The sequence below is a fragment of the Mercenaria mercenaria genome, chromosome 3 (assembly GCF_021730395.1).
Source record: "Mercenaria mercenaria strain notata chromosome 3, MADL_Memer_1, whole genome shotgun sequence".
Lineage (NCBI taxonomy): Eukaryota > Metazoa > Mollusca > Bivalvia > Venerida > Veneridae > Mercenaria > Mercenaria mercenaria.
Window position 1 is genome coordinate 34,336,948 of NC_069363.1, and position 25,973 is coordinate 34,362,920.

At 34.9% G+C, this 25,973-nt stretch overlaps 2 protein-coding genes across 8 annotated transcripts in view; one reads left to right on the forward strand and one right to left on the reverse strand.

Annotated features, from left to right (window-relative positions):
* LOC123525119 (DNA repair and recombination protein RAD54-like) overlaps positions 1 to 21,899 on the reverse strand; it is a 36,824-nt gene extending 14,925 nt beyond the window's left edge. The window contains exons 1-12 of the mRNA XM_045303868.2: positions 21,750 to 21,899; positions 16,619 to 16,717; positions 15,305 to 15,424; positions 14,659 to 14,719; positions 12,396 to 12,531; positions 10,077 to 10,146; positions 7,285 to 7,362; positions 5,577 to 5,624; positions 3,899 to 3,967; positions 3,071 to 3,164; positions 1,084 to 1,208; positions 595 to 745 (exon numbers count right to left, since the gene is read on the reverse strand). Of these exons, the coding sequence (XP_045159803.2) occupies positions 595 to 745; positions 1,084 to 1,208; positions 3,071 to 3,164; positions 3,899 to 3,967; positions 5,577 to 5,624; positions 7,285 to 7,362; positions 10,077 to 10,146; positions 12,396 to 12,531; positions 14,659 to 14,719; positions 15,305 to 15,424; positions 16,619 to 16,717; positions 21,750 to 21,752 (1,054 nt within the window). The 5' untranslated portion in view covers positions 21,753 to 21,899. The remainder of the gene's footprint in view (positions 1 to 594; positions 746 to 1,083; positions 1,209 to 3,070; positions 3,165 to 3,898; positions 3,968 to 5,576; positions 5,625 to 7,284; positions 7,363 to 10,076; positions 10,147 to 12,395; positions 12,532 to 14,658; positions 14,720 to 15,304; positions 15,425 to 16,618; positions 16,718 to 21,749) is intronic.
* Positions 21,900 to 21,923: 24 nt separating this feature from the next.
* The window catches only part of LOC123525118 (serine-rich adhesin for platelets-like), a 50,976-nt gene continuing 46,926 nt past the window's right edge, over positions 21,924 to 25,973 (forward strand). For all 7 annotated transcript variants that reach the window (XM_053538157.1, XM_053538159.1, XM_053538156.1 and 4 more), the window contains exons 1-2: positions 21,924 to 22,135; positions 22,233 to 22,273. In XM_053538157.1, coding sequence (XP_053394132.1) covers positions 22,061 to 22,135; positions 22,233 to 22,273 — 116 coding nt within the window. In that variant the 5' untranslated portion in view covers positions 21,924 to 22,060. The remainder of the gene's footprint in view (positions 22,136 to 22,232; positions 22,274 to 25,973) is intronic.

The following is a 25,973-nucleotide window of genomic DNA, read 5'->3' on the forward strand; positions in this document are numbered from 1 at the left end:
CCATACATAATTATACATCATTACAAAGAACTCCAAGTGGCAACAGTAACTTTTTAAGTCTTGAAAATACCTTCATTAGTTTTGATTTTATTGTCAGAATGATTCTGCTGATTGTAAATTTGAGCAATTTCTGACATTACTTTCTTTTAATTCAAATCTTGACAAGTATCTAGTAAATCACTCTGTATTCATGACTTACCTAGAATAATCTTGCTTACAAAGCGGATGTGTCTACAGGTTTAGCGTCTTTTTTCAAACAATTTTTCAGTCATACAAACATTGGTGTCTACTTGTACCAGTGCGCGCAATGCCCAAATTTATAGTGCTCCCTCACTGGAATATCATGCCGTAGACACGTGACATGATACCCCATCCAGTCACATTTTACTGACACCCAGCTGACAAGTCCTAGTACTATCCTCTTTATACCGAGCGCCAAGCGAGGGAGCTAGTTCCATTTCTCATGTCTTTGGTATGACGCAGCCAGGGATCAAACCCATGATCTGCACTCGAAGTAGGCGCTCTAACACTATGCCACTATGATAAGACTGAAGTATTCCAGTAAATCATTCTGTATCAGATTCTTTGACTTACCTAGAATACCCTTGTTTACAAAGTGTATCAGGCTGAAGTATTCTAGCAAATCATTCTGTATAGGTGTCCCCGATAACAATATTCTTCTTTTACAGTTAAGACCTGTCAATGCTTGGTATGTCTGGTTTTCACAGTTCTTTAACCTGTGTCCCTGTAAGCATGCAAAAAAAATGTTTCACCTTGAGAACAAAAATTATGAAAGCTTTTTTACATAACCAAAAACATAATTTTGTGACTGTAGCCTGGAGTCATTATTCAACTGCAATTTACCGAATATATCTTCAAATCACTTGCCCCTCCCTAATGTCGGTTAGAGCTGGTTTATAGATGGTCAGTAGTTCTACAAATGTGCCCACTTGTGGTGTTTTCCTCAATCATCAAAAGCTTTAAATTATTATTCGTGAATAGATAAAATGGTAGGAAAACAATGTACCAATGAAAAACCATCTAACACAACAGTTAAAGAAACACTGTATATTTAAACATTACCTCATCACAAATGACCAGTCCTACTTCTCCTCTGTGTAAAACTGCAGCATGTAATCTAAATGTCTCATAAGATATGATCAACACTGGATTTGACACACGCCTTCCTTTTTGCTGCATAAAATGAGCTGTGAAAAAATATATACAGTGAAATATCACTTGCTCATGCATTGAGGGCTCAACATCCTGGTTTACTCAAGTAATTTGCATGGTCCCAGCTGTAAACCTAATATTTTCTACATGAAATTACCTTGGCTTGGTTGGTGTGTGTTTGGGCCTAGTGTCTTTTTCAACAATTTTTAAGTTATATGAACAACAGTGTCTATTTGCAGCAGTGAGCACAATGCCAAACTTTATAGTGCTGCCTCACTAGAATATCACACCATTGACATGTGATATGATACCCCACCCAGTCACATTATACTGATACCGGGCTGACGAGTCCTAGCGCTATCCTCTTAATGCTTAGCACCAAGCAAGGAAGCTGGTATCATTTTTACGTCACAGCCAGGGATCGAACCCACAACCTCCTGCACTTTAAGTGGGTGCTCTACCACTAGGCTAATGAGGAGGTTTTGAGCATCATTAACTTAAGGACGATCGCTCCAGTTCTTGTATGAGGTATGGGGCCAAAATTTATTTTTGACAGAATTTCTTCAAACTTTCTATATGGACACAGTATCATGTAAGAAACAGAATTACTGAAAAGAAATCATAGGTCCAGGTGCTAGTTTAAAAGTTATCTGCCCTTGAAACTAGTATTTTTCTTCAAATTTGCATATTCAAGGGCAGATAGCTCCAAAACGGTGACCTATGATTTTTTTTTTCATAATTCTGTTTCTTACATGATACAGTGTCCATATACAAAGTTTGAAGAAATTATGTCAAAAATAAATTTTTTACGCCATACCTCATACAAGAACTGTAACGATTGTCCTTAACAGATTGAGAAAGCCGCTTGGTCCATGAGTAATAACTTTTTTATTGCTCCTGGCAAACTCGAACTTTTATGTCAATAAATGTTGGTAGCTTCCATGGGAAGAAGGCTAATACAAATTTTCACATACAGTGAGAATCATCTGACACTCTTTCTGATTATTTAAAATGTTTCTTTGCCAATATATTTGAGCTAGAAATGAGAAAACATATAACACTGAGAAAATAATGTGAATCTTAATTTTGAGAAGACAATGTGAGTAAGAATATCATATGTAAAACTTTCACCCAAATTTTAAAATATAAGTTGCAGAAGACATTATCTATTAAAAAGGTCTATAATAAAAATGTGTTGACATCAAAGTAAGGAAATGATAGAAAATCAAGACAGTAATCAAGAGTTAATGTTTGTAGTGTGTTTTTGAAAATGTCACAAGCGTGCTATTATCATGCATCATTACTGATGATGTCTAAAACAAAGGAAACATGAACATAAATTTCCAATTTAGTTGTCCAACATGTATGTTTGAGTTAGTAAACAGATGGCTTGAGGCCCTTGATAAACTCGAGTATTTTGCTCATTCCCTCATGACCATGAGTGATCAATGCTTTCCTGTATACATGTACTTAAAATGTGTAAATTTCAGGCAGTTTAGAAAACAATTTTGAAGACAGTTTTTGCAGTTCTTCTTTCTTCTTATATTTTCAGTGTTTAACTTGGGTATATATGGAAATCTCTGTGAGTTTGAAAGAGGATCTGAAAATTCTTAAAATTTAAGGACAGTTTGTTTGGGTACTGAGCTAATCAGAATATTTTGTTTTTATAATTTAGCATATTGCATTGTGTCACTAATGTCCAAACAACTATTTGCATCAAGTATGTATAAATATTTCTTCATTGCTGAACAAACTTAAGTTATATAACAAAGCTATGTTAGTATGAATGACCCTCCTTTCCCTTTAAGGAAATTTTACATGCATTGCCATCGAACTATTCTGACTTGCAGTAGCCTGAAAAACAGTCCAGTTAATTATATGAATAAAATAGCCTTACTCAAATTTCTGTCAATTTCACTCTTTGAGCCGCTATCAACTGCTAATGCATTTATCTTGTTGCCTAACCATTTGTTCAACTCATTGTGCCAATTCTGAAAAATATATTAATGTGAGTTTCATCACAGGAACTTGATATTCAATCAGTAAATAAAAAAAAAATATGTATCATGGAAAAATGAGTGTATAAAAAATCATTTGTATAGAGGGTGGCGTGGGTGGGTTGGTGTTGGGGGTCTTTTTTTTCAAGATATATAATTCTTTTTTTATTTTCTGATTGAATATCAAATTCCTGTGGTTTCATGTCAGCATTTAACAAATAACAAACATACAGTATCTACAGCAATTCTTCCTAACTTATCCTGTAAGTTACACATATATTCACATAATTAAAACTATTTTACCTAGAGCAAATTGTTTAGACACAAAAGGTAATAAAAGACTATAGAGTATCGAGTAAAAGCCAAATAAAAAGTACAGACTAGAGTACTATTTTAATTGATTCTGCAAAAATTTCAGGAAGCATTTCTTCACATATTATGAATTTCAAAACAGTTTGCATTTTACAAGTATTATGATTCATATTCAAAGCACAACTACTTTCAACCCTAACAGACTTCTGGTTTTATACAGTTGTTTATGCTCCTTTGAAAATCATTAATGTTTATACCAGTACTGCCGATTTTGATGCAAACTCAGGACCCCGTCTTATAAGCAATCCGCCTTATATGCAAGTATATATGACTATAACTGTTAATGACCATGTTAAGTCTACTATTCTTGGCCCTAATGCTCATCAGATCTTATAATAAACCATTGATTCAATTACCTTGACTAGACTGCTAGGACACACTATAACAGCTTTCTCTAATGTTGGACAACAATCTGGACTTTGCCGCTGAAATGTAATCACTACAGTAAAACATCAATTGCTCACACACAAGGGATAGAGCAACACGTTTCAGTTATCCATGGTTTGTGTTATCCAAACAAAGACAATAATGTCGTAAATAACTGGGCACCATTTAATTATCTTCAGCCAGCCCTAATGCTTGGGCAAGTGGTATTTCACTGTATTTTTAACAAATGAGCCGTGCCATGGGAAAACCAACATAGATCCAGCGTTCGCTAATAGTTTCTCTAATTGCAATAGACTTTGAAAGCGAACAGCATGGATCCTGATCAGACTGTGCAGATGCGCAGGCTGGTCTGGATCCATGCTGGTCGCAAAGCCACTATGTTGGTTTTCTCATGGCACGGCTCAAATGGTTTTATAAAATCAGCAAATGAATTTCTACAAATCAAGTACTGTAAAATCATTTAATTTTGTGGGCAAGAAAGTTCATGGTTTTGGCCAAACAGCTATTTCATGGGGTTATAAATTCATGTGTTTGGCCTTTGAAGATAAATCAATGGGAATTTCATTGTTTCACCGGGATCTTAATTTAATGGATAGACTCAACCATGTAATCCTGGAAAACTAATGATTTGCAATATTTGAAATTCATCATCTCTATTTTCTTTGGCATATCTGTTTTTTTAATTTGTACACATCATTTTTCATTACTCACAGTCAGTAAAAAGGCATACTGATGTACGCTTCTCTTTCAACTTTTACAACTGAAATGAGATATTTCTGTAGTATGGTAGAAACATTTCAGATGACACAATTTACAGAGTAAGTTCTAAGGGGAAGATCTTTACTCTGGTTTACAAGTAAACAGACCAACTTAGTTTCAAACATGCAGGAAAGCTAAACACCTCCCATTTATGTCCAACATCAATGAGTTGATAATTAAAAAAATTAACAAGAGCTGTCAGCTGGCAATGGGCTCGACTATTCTCAGTGCTTGATAGTATAATATAAGCTATGAGTAAAACTTTAACATTACAATAAGCATATTCTAAGTCGAAAAGGGGCCATAATTCAGTCAAATTGCTTGATAGAGTTGTCTGCTCCTGTTTACAGACTGGAGTCATGATGGTACACAAGTATGCAAAATATGAAAGCAATATCTCAATGGACTTTGAAAATATTTGCGGTGGTAAGCAAACTTTAACATTACAATAAGCATATTCTAAGTCGAAAAGGGGCCATAATTCAGTCTAAATGCTTGATAGAGTTGTCTGCTCCTGTTTACAGAATGGGGTTATGATGGTTAACAAGTATGCAAAATATGAGAGCAATATCTCAATGGACTTTGAAAATATTTGGGGTGGTACGCAAACTTTAACATTTATTCTAAGTCGAAAAGGGGCCATAATTAATTCAAAATGCTTGATAGAGTTGCCTCCTCCTTTTTACATACTGGGGTCATGATGGTAAACAAGTATGCAAAATATGAAAGTAATATCTCAATGGACTTTGAAAATATTTGGGGTGGTACGCAAACTTTGACATTTGTGTGACGCTAACGCTCAAGACGACGCCGGGGCGAGTTGGATAGCTCCCCTATTCTTCAAATAGTCGAGCTAAAAAGTGCATTTTAAAAATAAAAAAAACATACCAGCAAGGTCCATGTCAGTGTAATACACTGGAGTGTCTTCCCTAAACCCTGTAATATAGAAGTTTACAAATCGTACCAGCATTACATTAATTTAAAGACAAACATCAACATTTTGTTTAACATATATCCCTCAAGCAGGGCAGGAAATACTGTGTAAAACACATGTTACTTTGGGGTCTACCTCAGCTGTATGCTATGGTCAAATATTGAGAAGATATTTTTCCCCTTGTATGACCTATATCAGTTTTTTGTAAATCAGTTGTGTTTTATCTGTTCAGAGATTTAAAAGACATTTCAAAAAATTAATGGATTTATATATTTTCTAAATACATGTATAATGAAAAGATTTTGACTATTTTAGCAAACAAAATTTATATTATTAAAATCATATTCCAGTCAATAGTCAAAACTAAGAACAGAGGGCCAATATTATAGTTTTGGCTATTGATCAGCAAGCCATAAAGTGAGTCTTTTTTCACACAACATCATAAATTAAGTTTCACACTTGTATGTTTAATTTTTTGACAAATTATTACAGTAAGCATGTGTTGAATTTAGACTGATCATACAGTATAAACTATGAACTGGTGATTTGTAGGAGTCATGTAAAAGTAAATCCTAGTACAGGTAATTTTCCTGCATCTATATATGAGCCGTGCCATGAGAAAACCAACATAGTGGCTTTGCAACCAGCATGGATCCAGACCAGACTGCGGGGATGATCGATGCTGTTCGCTAACGGTTGCTCTAGTTGCAATAGACTTTAAAAGCGAACAGCATGGATCCTGACCAGACTGCGCGGATGCGCAGGCTGGTCTGGATCCATGCTGGTCGCAAAGCCACTATGTTGGTTTTCTCATGGCACGGCTCAATCATTTGTTGAAGCAAACAGCAACATGTCATCAATTGATGCAGCAGATTCATAACTAAATTACTAGGATAAACATGCCCCTATGTTAGTGAATATAAATTTATCTTGTACCGTAGCTTGGTCAATGGAAGTGTTTGTTGTAAATTTCATCATGTATATCTGATAATCTTATTAGCATTTCACGCTATGGTGCTAGTATACAGGCAAATAGAAACATATACATTTCTACTTTGAACTTCATGATGTACAACTTTTCAGATGATAATATATTAAGATACATATCATGATATGGAGTTGCTGCACCATAATATACCTTAATACAAAATTTCTGATTATACTCATCCCTACATCACCTTAAATATTGAAAGTATGGCGGTGCTTGCAAAAACATATAATACTTCATTCATATGTCAAGTAGTAATTCACTTTCTTTCACTGAATGCACCAGAAGATAAACTACATTTGTTTTTATACTTGTATACATTTAAATCTCTAATGCATGTAACAAAAAGAAACAGGAACGTACTGCATTTCATCCCTGTGTATATACCAGTAAATGTTTTAACCCTTAGCCTGCTAAATTTCTAAAATGGACTGGTCCATTATTCAATTTGGACAATACCATTTATTATTCGAAGGGGTGTTCACTGAAAATTTACTGACTGAATAGCGAACAGTGCAGACTATTTGTTAACAACAAATAAGTTTGACATTTTTGCAGTAAGGGGAAATAATCTTCGCCTTGACTGACATTTAATAATTAACTAAAACCTAAATAATTAAAATACAGGGCCAGCAAATATAACACATAAAACATGTTTTGTTTGTAGATATTACCATTTCATCTGCCATGATACAGCCATAATTTTCTGGTATCTGCACTCCAACCACACAATCATACATAAACTTAACTCCCTGAAAAAAATAACACATGTTGGTATCATAGTATAGTTAAAGACCAGGCTTTTATTCTACACATACAAGGAGAATCATCACAATTCAAAATAGTAAGAATAGTATGAGAAATTTGACTTCTTGAAGATCATTACTCCTAAGCTTTCGGATATTTATTTATTATTTGGGTTTTACGGCACACCAACACAGTATAGGTTATATGGCACCAAACAGGACTACAAATTTTGGTTTCACATCTCATTTACATCGAAATAAAAACATGGGGTATGGAATCAAAATCTGCATACCTGCTGAAATCACAGAGTTACAGCAAAACCAAGTGTTAAGACCCTATTAATCGCCTCTTACGATCATGCAAGTGTAAGGCAGTGGTTCCAATTCTTTTCATACATAGATCATCCTAGAACCACATTGGGCAAGCTTTGGGACAAGTTCAAGGTCACTAAACACCACATAAAAAAACAACAAATATTGTTTCATAAATCAAGGGCACATAATTCGCTAACCAATCCAATCTAGCTGTTAATTCCTTTTCAAGATTGTATATGTATACAAATCCTGTTGTTGCTGAAGAAGTGGAGTTGCGAGGCTAAATATAGTGAAAAGGCATTTGGAACGTAACTCCTGATCCATTACTCAGATCTTGTCCATTATGAAAGGATCTGACCAAGATCTTAAGGTCATACCAATTCTGTAAAAATATCATTTGGATTGGTGTAGAAATGAAGGGGCTATCGGGTATATTTTGTTAAATGACATTTTTCTGATGAATCAAGGTCCACAACTCTTGACCTAATGGTCTGATTCGGCCCATAACCAAACTTGGAACGAGACCGTATCGCCACATATACTGTGTTCAAGTTTGATTAGCAGTGCTTCAACAATGTGAACGCTTAGTCACACTGTAGCAAAGGATATTCCAACAATCATTAGCACTTCATAATAAGGCAAGTTGAAAATCAAGTCCTAAAGAAATACTACTGTAAGTTTCTTAAGAGTATGATGTAAAGTCAAGCTGAATTCCTTCTATTTTACATCATTTATTGTGGCCTGACTAGATAGTAGACGGCTTGTAACTGGTCATAACAGTCTGACTAGCCAGTAGATGGCTTATAACCGATAATAATGGCCTGACTAGCACAGTAGATGGCTTATAACCGATAATAATGGCCTGACTAGCACAGTAGATGGCTTATAACCGATAATAATGGCCTGACTAGCACAGTAGATGGCTTATAACTGATAATAATGGCCTGACTAGCACAGTAGATGGCTTATAACCGATAATAATGGCCTGACTTGCACAGTAGATGGCTTATAACCAATAGTAATGGCCTGACTAGCACAGTAGATGGATTATAACTGATAATAATGGTCTGACTAGCCAGAAGGTGGCTTATAACCAATAACAATGGCCCAACTAGCACAGCAGATGGCTTATAACCGATAATAATGGCCTGACTAGCACAGTAGATAGCTTATAACTGATAATATTGGCCCGACTAGCACAGTAGATGGCTTATAACCGATAATAATGGCCCGACTAGCACAGTAGATGGCTTACAACCCATAACAATGGCCCAACTAGCACAGCAGATGGCTTATAACCGATAATAATGGCCCAACTCTGGGCTCCAGATAAGATGCGTATTAGCGTAAATTACGCTTTGAAATAATGCATATACGCATGTCTGATAATTTTTAAGCGTATAAAAACGTATATGAAATAACAGATACTCACGCCATGACTTTTTATTGGCGTAAACAAAATCTGAACCGTCCGGATGCTTTATGTGACAGAGCACAGTCGGCATTAATTCTCCCACATTGAATGGTACTCCTAGGTTAAGCTATTTTTTACACTCAATGGCTGCGTATATCAGATAGTTGGGAATTAATATTGATGGTACGGTAGTGTATTTTAAAGCGGTGTCTATTTAAAGTATCAACTTCCGGTGCGGAATAAACAAACATTTCTCTTTCTAAGAATGTATAAGTGAACAAACACTCTACGCATTTTTTAAACCAACAAAACTGATCCCCAAAACATAGCTAAAGGTATATTGAATATTCTATTTTATTCGGTAGTGAGTGTGAAGCCAAAGCAAGCCAAGGGAAAAAAAGAAGCAAAAACTTAAATTTTTAAATTATGATTTTCCTCCAATCCGTCATAAATATGGGACCTTGCAGCTTACACGGATAAATGATGAATATCACGTCTGAAACCTAAAAAAGAAAGTTCTCTTTCTCTGGAGTGATTTTTGGAACATCATGCTACATTATAAATTCACTGACTTATTAATATTGCCCAAAATTTGACTTTAAGCAAAGAAAAACAACCAGCACTAATGAAACATGAAACGCTTTTCAATTACAATTTAGCGTTTGCTGTCACCTCCGCTTGTTGCTACACAACGCGATACGCTGAAGTGCCCGGATATCCACCCAATAAATATGTTATAAAACTGATTTCTGGTTTTTTCACAATTATAAATTTCCAGGAGTAAAATTACTTCTAGTCAATTTCAGATTATAGCATTTTACTCATTCACAAAAAAAATATGTGGAGTAAATACTCATTGGCCAAAAAAATTATCTGGAGCCCTGCCAACTAGCACAGTAGATGGCTTATAAGATAATAATGGCAGCACAGTAGATGGTTTTAAATGGTTTCAAATTGTTGATGTTCCCATTAAATTGAACAATGAACTCACTTCTCTCTGATGTGGTCGCAGCACCTTAGACAGGATTGGATCCACAACAACATGCACTGGTTGCTTCTCTCTGCAAAATACATACAACTAAATATAACTGGCGTACAGGCAATAACCCTATCCTAACCCAACAAAGCAATGGCACATACATAGTTGAGGTTTTTTTTGCATGTACCTAGTAGAGCTCTGTTTTTCTTGTCTTAAATAACACTGGCAGTAAACACAATAAACAGTGTACAAAGCCAGAAGCCAATACATAACATTTTTATACCTGTAGCAAATATATGTAGACCTCTGTTTTTTCTTTACTTAACAACTGCACAAATATTTGTTTACAAGAAATTCAAACAGCACCAAATCACAGAATTGTTTTACATAAAAACTGAACAGCATATAAAACACATATATTATTCTACTAAACATTGTTAATTTACTAATGTATTTCGAAATAAGACTGCAAGAAGGGGCGACACCATTTTCAAAGAACTGTTAAATATCTCTGCTTTGATGCACTTATAAAGTCCCAGTGCTGAAAGATCACATAACTCAATTTAACACTGTTTTTAACATGTTATTTTTATTTCTTTACAAACAGCAATTTTCAAAGGCACGGCTCAAATGTTGTTCCTTTACCAAGGATTGTGAGGAATTCATTTTACAATTTACGTTCTCTTTTATGAATGAATCTTGTAAAAATCATAGCCATTATATTCACTTCTATAAGATAATTGTCTCCCTTAGATTTAATTGCAAATGGCAACTTTTTAAAAACTACATTTGGCAGACTAATGGAAAAAATGACTAAATCAATGAAAACCTTACTAGGATTCGGAATTTCTGCAAATATATAAAAATGTACACATAATATCTATGACTATAATATGGTATAACGAGAGCTCCGCCAAGTGGGGCAATATATGCCCGAAAGGTTATATCAGAAGAGGATGGGAGCAAAATTTTAAAAACTTGACTGTTGAAGCCTAAAGGACAGGAACGACAAAGGGAAGAAATCCCAAACAAAATTTCTAAGTCCACAAAAAAAAATCCTTACCAGGTAGAGTTATGTCAAAATACACCTAAAAATTGGAAGTACCATCCATGTTATACCACAGTAAAGTGGTCTTGGGTTTTTCCCTACAGCCAATAATAAACAAGAGGGTCATAATGACCCTGGATCGCTCACCTGAGTAATATGAGCTACATGTTTTAAATGTTAAAATGATGATTTTTAGAAATTTTTTGGATGATTTTCCAATGTACAATCATGTAACCCCTGGGGCGGGGCCTATTTTACCCCGGGGGTCATGATTTGAACAAAGTTTGTAGAAGTCTACTAGGCAATGTTACATATCATATATCTAAGATCTAGGCCTTCTGGTTTATTTTTAGCAAATTTATGAAGATTTCCCTATGTACAATAAAGTAACCCTTAGGCTGGGTCAATTTGACCCTGGGGGTCCAGATTTGAACACATTTTATAGAGGTCCACTAGGCAATGCTACATGTCAAATATCTAAGCTCTAGGCCTTCTGGTTAATTTTTTGAAAATATTGAAGACTTTTCTATCTACAATCAACTAACCCCATGGGGCGGGGTCAATTTGACCCTCGGAGGTCATGATTTGAACAAATTTTGTAGAAGTCTACTAGGCAATGCTACATGTTAAATATCTAAGACCTAGGCCTTCTGGTTTATTTTTAGAAATTTTTTGAAGCTTTTCCTATGTAAAATCAAGTGACCCCTGGAGCGAGGTCAATTTTGACCCCGGGGGTCATGATTTGAATAAATTTTGTAGAAGTCCACTAGGCAATGCTACATGTGAAATATCTAAGCTCTAGGCCTTTATTTTTGGAAAATTGTTGAAGATTTTCCTATGTAAAATCAAGTGACCCCTGGGGCGGGATCGATTTTGACCCCGGGGGTCATGATTTGAACAAATGTAGAGGTCCACCAGGCAATGCTACATATCAAATATCTAAGCTCTAGGGCTTCTGGTTTTTGAGAAGAAGATTTTTTAAGATTTTCCTATGTAAAATCTCCTTTGTCATTTGAGAAATTCTGTCAAGGACCCCTTTCAACAAATGTACCAAAAGGACCCTTTTCCAAGGATAGGAACAAAAGGTACAAGTTTGAGAATGACTGTTTTTTTCTGACGGTTAAGCACATCATTTTTTCATATGGTTAAAGAAACTATAAATTATTTTTTTTTAAAAACTGCAAAAAGTTATTTTTGAGCTTTTATTGAGGTACGATAAATCAACATTTTACCCAAATTAAATGTATCCCCCTGCAAGTGTTACATTTTGTAATTAAACTTACATATCAACTTTAAGTTGATCATGAGCAGACAACTCTGGTGGTATATATAGAACCAGTGCTCTTTCTTCAAAAGGGTCATGTAGAGGTTGTCTGGCCCCTTGTCTTCTAACTCCGAGAGCTTTATTGAATGAAGACCCTACAGCAGAAATGAAAGATAAAAAAGATGAAAAGAGTTTCATCATAGGAGCAAAATAAAATCTATGGCTGGATGCAGGGAACATAAGATGCCACACAAGATATAAGTAATTGTGAGAAATGTACATCTATGTACGAGGGTTACCCCAAAAATCACAGACTCTTGGAATAAATTGGTTCTAATGATGTCTGATTGCATTTATTTTACATAAATGAGTATTTTGTCTATTTGCAAGAAACTATAAATTATTTTTTTTTAAAATTACAAAAAGTTATTTTTGAGCTTTTATTGAGGTACGATACATGTGAGCTGTGCAACCAATGAAGTGCAACAATATAGGAACTTGTGATCCATCTTCAAACTGTTATAAGAACATATATTGTCAACATTTCCGCTAAATGTTCAGATCTATGTTAGCATAATTCATTCTGAAGGCATGCTGCCTAATTTCAAATAACTGACATCATTAATTGTTGAACAGTTTTGGTTTCATGCACACGAGTGATCAAACATATCATGTAACAAGAGCACCGTCCTGGGTGCCATCGCTCGTCTGCAAGTGCTGGTCAGTAAGAAATAGTTATAGTTCAGAATTTCTTAGTACAAACAGGGCCATAATTCTAACAAAATGCGTATCAGTTATGGTTCTTGACCTATACAGTCAACTAATGATTATTAACAAGTGTGCAAAGTTTCAAAGCTGTAGCTCTTATAGTTTTTCAGAAAAGGTGGACCTAAACAAAAATTTAAAACAAGAAACTCTAATTTTTTAAGTATAAAAAGGACCGTAATTCTCACAAAATGCAAGTAAGAGTTATGGTTCTTGGTCTACAAAGTCATCTAATGATGATAAACAATTGTGCAAAGTTTCAAAGCTGTAGCTCTTATGGTGGTTGAGGAAAGGTGGACCTAAACAAAAATTTTAACCAACGACAACGCCAACGATCAAGTGACAACAATACCTCGCAAATTATTTTTCAAAAATCAGACAAGCTAAAAATGGTGACATAGGAAGATGCCAAGGCACAACAGATAGTCATCAGATAATGTGTAGAATATGGAATAACTATTCCATATACTCTAAAAGAAGTTGCAACATGTTGAGAGGCACCACAATGTTTCTCAGATACTAGTTTGTAAGTGGCATTGCAGATTTTCTACGAGAGATTCAGGAATTGCGACCCAAAACAATAGAACATTTGTGACGATACATGTAACAATATGCAGCATATACAAGACGTTGTTAATGCTGGCAGTGTGCAAGTGTGAGAAGTATCTGAAATAACATGATGCTGACAACTGTACATCGACTACTTTAAATGATTTATAAATCAGGTTAAGATAGCAGTAAGAAGTGGGAGTACAGGGTTAAAATTTTAACAAACATTATCAAAAACATGAACCCAGTGACCTTGATGTATGGGTAACTTAGCCCTAAAGCAAAGGATTCTGCTCCTTACTTAGAAGGTTTAATAATCATAGGAGCAACAGTTAACCCTTAGCCTGCTGGCTGCAGATGATTCTGCCTTTGCGACCAGTGCAGACCAAGATCAGCCTGCACATCCGTGCAGTCTGATCATGGTCTGCACTGTTCGCTATTCAGTCAGTAAATTATCAGTGAAAACCCCTTTGAGTAATAAGTGGTACTGTCCAAATTTGAAAGATGGACCAGTCCATTATAGAAATAAAGCAGGTTAAGGGTTAAGAACTGAGAAGCTTGCCATAAAACTTTAATCTGAATGCAACCCAAATGCCAGAATAAGTACAACTGCACTCCTTATTTGTCAACAGTCAAGCTAAAATGATAAAATGCTCAATACAGCCTTGGATTATAAATTCAATATGAAAAGACACTCATATAAGAATCTCTTTATGGAATGGCTTTTTAGTCAATTGTCCAACACTTACAACTGGTCACTTGAACCTGAAGTAAATCATCATGTAAATGGGTTTGACTATTGACTGGCAAGCCATTCAGTGAATGTGTAACAATCTACTTCAAAAGAATGGGAAACATCACCTAGCAATACATATAAATTATAATGAATAGAACCAAATAATACAGTGTCACTGCAATTAATATACATTTTGTACTGTTGCTTCAAACATAACACAAAACCTTCTCACCTGTATAATTTGGAATTGGAACCTTGAATGGCTTGGAGAGTATTTTCCTGATAAATGCTTCCTGAAATATTAAAAGTCTCTTACCAACATCTTTTTTGTATGAATTAAAAAAAATGTCTTTTAAATTCTGACAAATTTTCCAGTTAACTGTGATCAATTTTATATTATACACACTGAAACTTAGACCAGGGTGTGGATGCTCATGCTGTGGTGAGCAGGACATCTCTCTATCATAATCAGTACATGTCATGTTTCCACAATCTCAATGAAAATACACTACAACAGTGGAGGTAATCTATGGTAAGTATAACTGCTGAAGTGCCAAGAGTTATCTGGACCTGACTGACTGACATAACCAAGGTTTTCTGTAGCCCCCAAAAAGGTGGTAAATTTACCACTTTTCGAGGTCCATGTCCCCCTTTTCTTAGCAAAGAGGGGCATGAGTTTTCCCAAAAAAACAATTTTCCAAATTAATTAAAAGTTAATTTCAATCAATTTAAACTATTAAAAGCCCAAAAGAGTATCAAAGTATTCAAGCAAATCCAAACATGTCCCCCAAAATAGTCTCTTTTTCCAGAAAAATAAATTTGGGGGAACATGATGTCCCTCAAAATAAATTTCCTAGGGAAAACCCTGCATAACTTACATGACTAGACAATCCAGTGCTTGTATTATCTGGAACATTTTGTATACTCTCTAAAGGTTTCCTGTATGGTGACATATACTGCTGCGGGCTGCTAACTTCTAAAACACGGTGCTTCTTTGTCTAAAAAAACATATATCAATCAATTGTGAACTTAAAGTTAAAGAAGCTTTTAAGGTATTATGCATGTCTGAAACAATATTTTTCCACCTTGTGCTTGATTTTTTTGTTAGACCAATTTGAAAATACTGCCCTCTGGTCAATTTTCACAATGGGCTCCTGCGGATAATAACACTTTTGATGAGATTTTGCATATAGAAAAAGTTCCACAATGTAGATTTTAATGAAACTTTTCATAGTAGTAGAATTACGGTATTTCAATCTTATCACCAAATAAAATATACCATTCCATGTACCTGATATTTCACAATTCACTATATACCATTAATCTCTATATGCAAAAGTGTAACTGCATTTCGTAAAGTATTCCCTGCTTGATAGTATATGAGGCTTTGTCCAACTAGGCCATTTATAAACTCTTAATTTTACTGGTCAATCATCAAATCTTAAAACAACAAGGCCTTAACATCTGAGGACCATCACAGCAAGAGGCATGTCAAAGAGGTAGTAGCCATCAAAATGGTAATGCCGGTCACTCAACTTGGATTAGGAGTTAGAGTTACCTCCAGTAACAACTGTCTTCTTGCCACCTAAACTACCTATGTCATATGATACCTTGCACTGACCAAGCACTTTGCTGAGGAAGACTAAGGATTCAGCCAAAATATCCAGTAAGTCACCATATATGACTTGTTCTCAGAAATGGAAGATTTACATCTTATACATCAAATCAAGAACAAGGAAACAACCTTTGTTATAAAATATAAATGTAATCAAATGTGATTACAAGAAGTATAGATGATAGTCCTACATGTAGATCATTCATCCGAGTTTCACAGGTGGCTTGAACAATTCTGGAAAAGGCAAAACTACAGAATATTTGTGTAAAATATTTTATAATTGGACTGAAAGTTTGGGAGATTTTTAAAGCTTTCCATACAACCAAACAGAGAAAACTGGTCCTGCCCCCTCATTTCCATGATTATTTTTAACATGACTTCAAGGAGTTTGATAAAAGAACATTTATGATACATTTGAAAAAATTTATTTTAAAATGGGACAGTGGTTTCTGAGGAGAAGATTTTTATTCTTTTTCCCATACAGCCATACAGAGAAAACAAGTCCCAACCTGGTTTTCAAAAAAACAATATGGCTTGGAGGAACTTTGGTTGAGGGTCACTACAGGAACTTGTATACCTTGTTCCCTACAAGATCTTTTCTCCTTTCACTGTCATAAAATTCATCAGATTTCCTTTTCGGTACAAGACCTAGCTGGCTTGGAGCATGAGAACGCCGCTGAAAAGAAAAATGCATTTATAAAATAATGACTGTAAATGAATAAAGAATTAAAACAAAGGTTTACAACACCTATGTCTGGTCTCAGAATATGAACACTTCAACTGTTTGGCACCCCTTGCAGAAGACTTAACAAATCAAATTGAAATGATGAACTAGTCAGTCTAGCCTAAGCCTTAGTCTGTTTGCTGAGTAGCTGGCAATTGCTAAGTAACTATCCTTTTTAGCTAGACTATTTGAAACTTTTCAACTTGTATAGCTTTTGTTATTACCCTTTCATTGGCATCAGCGCCACAAAAGTTCAAGTTGAAGTTTTGCATGTAAGCAGGTTTCTCATAAACTACTAAGCCAAATGCTTTCAAACTTCACACATGTTTTCGGCATCATGAGATGACCACCCAGGATAAGTTACATAACGCTAGCTTTTATTTTGTCAAACTTACGTCCTTAGAATTTTAGGTTAAAGTTTTGCATGTAAGCAGGTTTCTCATAATCTACTAAGCCAAATGCTTTCAAACTTCACACATATCTTCAGCATCACTAGATGAACTCCCATGACAAGTTACATAACTCTAGCTTTTATTTTGTCAAAATTATGCCCCTTTTTTACTTTGTATTTCAGGTTAAGTTTTGCATGTAACCAAAATTATTTCAAACTTCACACATGACTTCGGCATCATGAGGCCATATTTAAAAAAATTGTTTGCAGTGCCCTGACCAACCCATCGAAATGGTCCTGACCAAAGATTTTTTAAAGCCATCTAAGGGGCAAAAATTGTTTTCGGTATGTTCTGGTCCCTTCTATTGCAAAATGCAATTTCTGCAAATGTTTTCCTTTCAATGTTTTAACATATAGACACTCGTCAGATCATACATAAACACAGACTACCGACTTTGTGTGTTTAGGAAGTCAAAAGTTATGATTTGAGTGAGAAGGTTGCTCAAACCTTCTTGACTTTGCCTTTGTCACTAATTATTATTTACTATTTGAATGAAAAACATGCATATACTTCTGTTAACTGAAACATATGGAGACTTGAAATAAACACAGGCACATGGTGGCTTCAGTTTAAAGAAAAGGTGGTGTTCGGCATTAGTCCTTCATGTAGGCTCAGAGGAAAATCTGACAGTTTAATTTTGTGAATTAATTTGATATAAATCTTTCGATATTGTACAATTTGTGTATCAGCCAACTAATATACTTTTGATTTAAAAGGACTTAGTAATGATTATTATGGATTTTTATGATGCAGTTATGATGTGAGCTTGGTTACTTTCTCTTTACTTTAAATATAATCTTAAAAGGAACTGGAAATTGTACTTTGTATTATCTTAATCACAATTTAGCATGCAATTTAATTATGCCTCTTTTTCATAGACAGTTTTGCATGTAAGCGCATTACGTGACCAGGTGTTTTCAGACTCTCCACATATCTTTGGCATCTTAAGATTACCTCAAGTGGCATAACTCTGGCTCACATTTTAGCAAAATTATGCCACTTTTTTCATCTTAAAGAATTTTGCTATAGCTTTTGTATGTAAGCTAGTATTATGTGGAAGGGCTTCAAATAGTTAAGCACGCTGTCATTAGACAGCTCTTTTTTATCTTTTAGTTTAGCCTGGCTACTATATCTTCCTGACATCACAAATTGAAGGGTATATGTTTTATTGCATCATATGACTGCGAACGCTGTCATATTTCAGTACATTTAGTCCTGAAATCCTCTTACAAATTTCTCCTAGATTTTAAACAGGCAGACATTCTGACCAAGTATCACAAAAGTATCTAAAACTCACAAAGACCGAGAAGACCTGACCTGACCTAGTTTAATATCTCAGGTAACCCAGTTTTGAACTTGAGCTAAACTTTAGCGTACCACGCTGAAATCCAAGACTGAAGAAAAGAAGCTTCAAAAGAATTTGTGAAATTTGTTTATCACAAGCCGGACTGTACCAACGGTCCATTTGTATTTGTTTGTTTGTTTTGGGTTTAACGCCGTTTTTCAACAGTATTTCTGTCGTGTAACAGCGGGCAGTTAACCTAACCTGGATTCTGTACCAGTACAAAGCTGTGCTGCATGTAACTGCCAACTTCCCCACATGAACCAGAGGTGGAGGACTAATGATTTCAGACACAATGTCGTTTATCAAATAGTCATGGAGAACATACGCCCCGCCCGAGGATCGAACTCACGACCCCGTGATCCGTAGACCAACGCTCTTACCTACTGAGCTAAGCGGGCGGGCTACGCGGTCCATTTGTAATTCAGTATATTGGAAATGAACAAGTTTCACAGCCAATGTCACACAGAAATTCAAACTTGAAAGTCAGGATCGTCCTTTCTTGAGAGCTAAACCAAGTGTAGTTTAGAAAAATGGCCGAAACAGACAAAATCAGAAGACACGAATCTTGTGTATAAGAGAGTCACAGGGTTTAGTACATTAACTAGTCCATCACAAAAAATTTCAAGGATATTAGGTGTATGTCACAGATCTATGTTGTCACGGACATCACTGAATTCAAGACTGTCACGGGTTTTAGGTGATCCCCATTAATGTACAGTGAATGAGCAACATATTCTATGCGGTCTGCATTTTCCAATATTCTTTGTGGTCTGCATTTGAAAGTCCGAAACTTGCATTTGCTACCTTTTAAGGATAGGTCTTGGACGAATCTTTCCTGCTGAGAATGTAATAAATCAAAAGCTTAAATGCTAGGATAGTATAACCTATATCATTATAATAGCAGAGCTACCGGCGCCGCTTTGCGGCGCCGACAGCATCGCATTACGGTTAAACGTATGAAAAAGAAAATGAATAGAGAGATCTAACTGTGTATACTATCGAGTTGAAAATTCGTGGTACTTTTTGGAATCGGTGTTGTTCGGATTTTTTCAAGTACACTATGCACATAGTAATTAATCAGTAAAGACGTCTGTAGACGCTTACTGTTTACGGTTGACAAAAGCGTCTCGCTTACTGCTTTGAATATTGAATAAAAATGAAAATGAGCATTTGATAATAAGAATTCAATGCTAAATACATTTTCTACGTAGAAAAAAAGAAATAAAACACAATATTTTCATTTTGAAACGACTTTCGTCACGCTGCCATTCCTGAACTTTAATATATAAACTTATGTTTGTCTCATGATGTCATAACTCCATAATGTTGTAGTGGTTAGCGAGCTCGCGTTGTCAGGGTTCTCGGAAACGCCGAAATCGGCATCCCTGTACGCATAATTGGTCCTGGTATACGCATGTTTATTGCAGCTTGGGAGTCCCCAGACGCACGTTTCTGCAGTGAGACGCAATAAAAATTAATTGATTAGGTAAATCTGCGAATACACAAGGTTTGACTCGAGAGCAAAACATGTGGGCGGAGTTACTCGCTTGTCACCAATGGCCGCGTATAGTCAATCAGCGTTGCCCGTTTCCACTACACTGCGAGACAGGCGGCATATGTATGATCAACTCGAATACATGTGATTGTCGGCGTGATTGCATAGGTGACAATTTCTAATTCAAAAATGTTAACGGCGGATTACGTGGTGTTTGAAGTAACTTCGATTGTTTTCTCACATACTAATTATCAGGCAGTTTTCAAGATGTTTTTAGAAAAAGTGATAATTAGGCTTAATTATGAGTGTCCGAGTAATTTTAAGATGCTGTCGATTTCGGTCTTAGTAACGTGATTATTTTTCTGCAAAGTCGCTGATGTTACTGAAGAAGCATTTATTAATATGTTGATCATAGACATACTGTGCATTCTTAATGTATTTTAGACCGAATGTTTTAACGTTATGCTTTTAATAAGTATCAAAATAAAAGTATAATTGTTCATATATTTTCTTTTCACTGTATGTTTATATACGTTTCCATTTCCTGAAATGAAAAGGTAAAGAAACAAATTATCACGAGGGATTTTGTCCAACTTGGTATTTTCACAAGGGGGATTTTGTCCACCTTGATAATTTCACAGGAGGACTTCATCCAGGAAGACCAGAAACAGTGGGGGTGGGGGGTCCAGGGGTGATTTTGTCCTACATTAATTTTTGACTACATTTTACCTATTTTACATTTACCTTTTTATCTCACCTGAACAATATTTGGGTGAAGAATTGTGATTACAAAATGTCTGTCAGTCTACATTTAATTTACTTAATTTGACAGTACGATAGAGGCCTGTGTTTTGGTCAAAGTTTAAGTCTGTCCGTCAGTCTAGTCAGTAGTTGGGACTGCAACTTTTTCAGCTTTGGGAGTCCCAGGACTGAAACTTCAAATTGCTAGTGAGAACCCTGGTTGTAATCCAGAGGTCGTGAGTTCAAACCTCACCTGGACCAGATTTTTTTTTAATTTTTATTTTTTATTTCATTTTTTTTTTTTTTTGTATTATTATGAGTTTTGAAAATATTGTATAACTAAAGTCTATTGTAATTAAATTTGGAATTGGAACATTAACTTTTTACATTAAGTCCTCATTGCCCAACACTCACACGCAAAGACACAGAATTCCTTTGGCTACTGGCCTAATGCGATTCTGTTAGGTTTGAAATTTTCAAAGTTCAAGCTTTTCAATTTGAAACAGTTATCATTTTGTGACTGGTTTCCAGTATGATAATAAGTTATGTAAAATTGTTGATGCAGTGCGTTTTAATAAGAATAACAGAAATTATTCAAATACGTTTTATTTTCTCTATCTTGGTGCAGATGTTAATCTATACCAAACTTTCTTTTGATTATATACAGAATATTTCTAGAGTTTTCACATGTCGAGAATTAATCTTGATGCTGTCTAAAACATGCATTCAGAAATCATGAATTATCATTAATAATTTTGATAGATCTAAAGAACATAAACTTCCTAAACGAATCCATATTATGGTCCTATTGAAATTCAGTGATTTCCCTTTGGCCAAATTATGTACAGCGATCGCTGCAGACATCGCGAAAATATGTGATAATTCACGAAATATCTCTGTATGACATTTACAACTAATTAAAAAGTACATATTAGTAAAGAAACAAAGTACCATTTTTCACGTGAATAAAAGGGGACTTTAACGCCTTCAAGACATGTCCGTATAATTTTAGAATTTCAGTATTTTTGGTCCATTGTTTTGAAAGCAGCCGCCGCGAACCGTGGTACCCCCATTTGACAGCGAGGCGGCCAATCGGATAGAAGTAACAGTCGCACGTGACGAAACGGCTTTCCCCGATATGCGTGGGCATCGAGGGTCGGCCTGGAATGTAGGTCAGAAATATTCGTGAATAAAAATGGGAAATCCTGAACGATCGCATCAATATTGACGAAATCAACAAGTACAGACCGAAAGAATACGCTATGGCGAAAGAATTAAAACTACACAGCCCTGTCGGGTCGGAACCAGTTGTCTACACGTGGCCGATACCTTCGTCGGTAAGCCAAATTATTCTTTGGACCGTGACAATAGTCTCAATTTCTTTGCTTATTTTCTTTACAAATTTGACTGTAAAATGTTCGTTTTATTTTACAGGATGATAAGGAAGGAGCCCAAGAAATAATTGACACCATTAAGTAAGTTAACTTATTTATTTGTATTATTATTTGAACTAAGTAAAATTTCCTTTCTTCTGAAAAGTGCTGATCGCCATGTTCCTGTATTTGGGGTCTCAAGTGGGGTAAAATATATTATGATTTAACAAATGTAAAAATTGACAAATGTAGTGGCCTGCAGTCTAGAGGTCCAGTTACTGGACACTAGAAGTCCAGCGGTGTAGGGCTGTCTGCGGGCTGTCTAGAGGTCGGGTAATCAGTATGAATACTGAAAATGGTTTTTGAAGATAGGAAACATTCATTTATCAATCAAAACCTGGTGATGGTTTCAGTTTTTTTTCATTGTTTTAAATAAATTTCAGGTGACCAGAAACAAAAAGATTAATCCTTTTATCACGAGAAAAACAAGATCGCGAACTTTAATGAATTATTTTTTATTGTGCGTAGTTATATAATTTTTTATCAGTTTTGTTTTTCTCGGAATTGAAGGATTAAATAGTAAACTTCTGTTTTTCTTTAGTATTTTAAACTTGAATTGTGTTCGTGAAATGTTGAATTCGTTTTACTGCTGAAGTAAGTAACAGTAACCAAAGAGCTATACAAATAATGTATTTTATACTTCTTTGCAGTAACTTAATTACAGAAATCGCCAAATAATTATAAAATTTCATATTCAGTATGTCTCCAACCCAGCCCGAGTGAGAGCTGTTTACAAAAATATTTACAAAAGAAATATCTAATAATAGCAACTTTATGGCAACAAATTATATCTTTTCCCCAAAAATTACCATAATTAAATTATGCATTGGTAAAACAGTACGGAACAGAACAAGTATATTGATTACCAGACCTCTAGGCTTCGGGTCTAGAGGTCCGGTTACCGTACCTCTAGCTACTTCCTTAAATAATACTATATTAAGTGAGGGCAAAGGCTAGAGGTTCAGCACTGGACCATTAAATTAGACCCGCAGTCTAGAGGTCCAGTTTCTGGATCTCAGAAACCTGTTTGTGGCTGTCTACAGGAAATGTTAATTGTAGAGAGGCTTATAATTAGATACCTAAAAACAAGATCAAATACATATTTTACTATATATTTTTGTAGTCTGCAAGTTTATATCATTGAAAAGCTATTACCTGCACACAACACAAATCTTGTACATTTACATTAATTTGCTTGATGTTTTAAAGAGTTTCTTCACTATTGATCAAGACACACCACCTGTTTGTTTAACATGCATGTATTTTAACCTTCAGCCAGCAGGCGGCAAATGATTCTGCCTTAGCAATCAGTGCAGACCAAGATCAGCCTGCACATCTGTGCAGGCTACATTGTCTGCACTGTTTGCTATTCGGTCAATAAATGTTGAGTGAGCTCCCCTTTGCATAATAAATAGTATTGCCCAAATTGAAAGATGGACAAGTCCGTTTTAGAAATTTAGCAGGGTTAAGGTTTAGGTTAAGAGACAGCAGCATACAAATTACAATAACAGAAACACTGTTGAAAAACTGTGTTCAAGTTCCATAGTACTTTTAATTTTATGTTAAACACTAATGAGAGACTGTCAAAATAGTTACTTAGTTATAAATGCCCTACTTTGAACTTATGCTGTTGTCATTTAGCCCTTACCCAGCTAAATTTCTATAATGAACTTGTCCATCTTCCAATTTTGACAGTACCATTAACTGTTATAAAAGGGGTGCTTACCAAAAAGACGAACAGTGCAGATCATGATCAGTCTGCATGGATGTGCAATGATCTACACTGGTCGCAAAGGCAGAAGCAATCTTGTCCAGCATGGTAAGGGTTAAAGGGAGGTCATGAAAAAGAATGGAATCAAAAATCAACTGTCAGAAATACTTCCTACTTTGTTACTCAAATGTTCAGACCCACAACAAATGTATGAGATAACATATAGAATTGGAGAAAAGTTATGAAAATTAAATTTATGAGCAATGTTCTTGAAAAAGAATGTGGCAGCAACATTATAAACAATGCAATAATGACACTCAAAACTCAACAAAACATACAAATTGTCAGACAGAAAGCTACCCTACAGCTTTTGTTTTGTTTTTAAGGATTTTGTCAGGTATATACTTGACAGCTAGAGCAACGTCTGCTCTTTCATTATTTTTCAGACAATTTTGACAGCGCCACTGAGGTTGTAAAGTGATATAATATTATTTTTTTGCACAAACAATTTTGTTTGATGGTCATTGTTGGTGTAATATAATAAACTATTGAATAATAAAAATAAAAGACCTAACTGAAAAGGGTTTAGTGGAATTGAAGACATGTTGAATATCAAATATTTATACAACTTTCATTAATATAATTTACTGTTCTAGTGTCAGCCTAAATAGTTTTCGTACGGAATATTGTTGAATTAATATAATAAATCTTCATATTGGAAATGATATTATATGACTGATATTTAAATGACTTTTTGATTATCTAGAGTTTATCTTTCTAACATAAAAAGTGGTCCCTTACTTGAAGTTAAAATGATTCTTTTTAATAGGGATTCAATAATAATAATATTTTGAATTATATATTCTCAATTATTCTATATTTCAGTCTTTAATATTTACAAGAAGACCCTCTTTATTACCCATTCATGAGGAAATATCATTTTCAACCACTTTAATTTTTTTTCTGTCGTATTTCGTATTTCATTACTCATTATTTAATAGTTTAGATATCTAAACCCACTTAAATTATAGAAATTCCCCCTTATTTTGATCCTGGCATTTCACTGAATCAGTGATTGCGTCACGACAGCCTCTCCCACAGTTGTAGTATTGCAACACCGCAGTGTGCACGTAAACACTCTATAAATAAACCATTTATTTGTGTTCCTGGTTTTTCAATACTCATACTACTACTATTTTAAAGATGTTTTCTTCATGTTTGGTGCTTGACATCTGTTTCATTCCCTTCATAGTACTCCCATCTTATTGAACATTGACCTAGATAATTTACATTACTGACCTATATAATGGATGGTTGCTTCTTGTCTACAAAATCTATATTTAGCCACTGGTTGTCTGATATATACTGCAAGTTTTTGTTTTTTTATGATAAACCTGCTGTACTGAATTCTGTTATTTAACATCTGGTTCTGCAAAAACATGTTCACCTTTATGATGTGGGGAATCTTTATACATTGAAAAATCCTTTGATGTTTGAGGTACAGGCCAGGAAGTGTTTTTTATTACTTCAGCAACATGAAAAAGGTGTTTTCAGGGAACGTATATGTAGATATATGCATACTTTAAGGATGATATCAGTGCATCTGGTATTTAAAGGGACTTGATACCATAATATTATGTGCAACACAAGTTTATAAATACGAAGTCATAACTTGGTATTTTCTTAATAGTATACATGATAGTTACTGTAAAAGCAGAAATTTTCGCAAGGGTTTTATTTTCGTTATATTCGCGAGGCCCTACATCACATGAAAATTAATCCTCACATAAATATTCACCATTAATATAATTCAAATACTACTTTTACAATTTCTCGAATATGAAAGCATGCGAACATTCTCAAAATTTCAAATTTGCGAAATTTTGACCCAGCAAAAATATGTGCTTTTACAGTATGAAGTATGGATAAATTTATCCATTTTAAGTACTTTTAAACAACACAAGGATTAAACAAAAAATACTGTATACTTTTACTGCTGTTGGAGAGTTCTCAAAGTTGATGGGAGGGTAG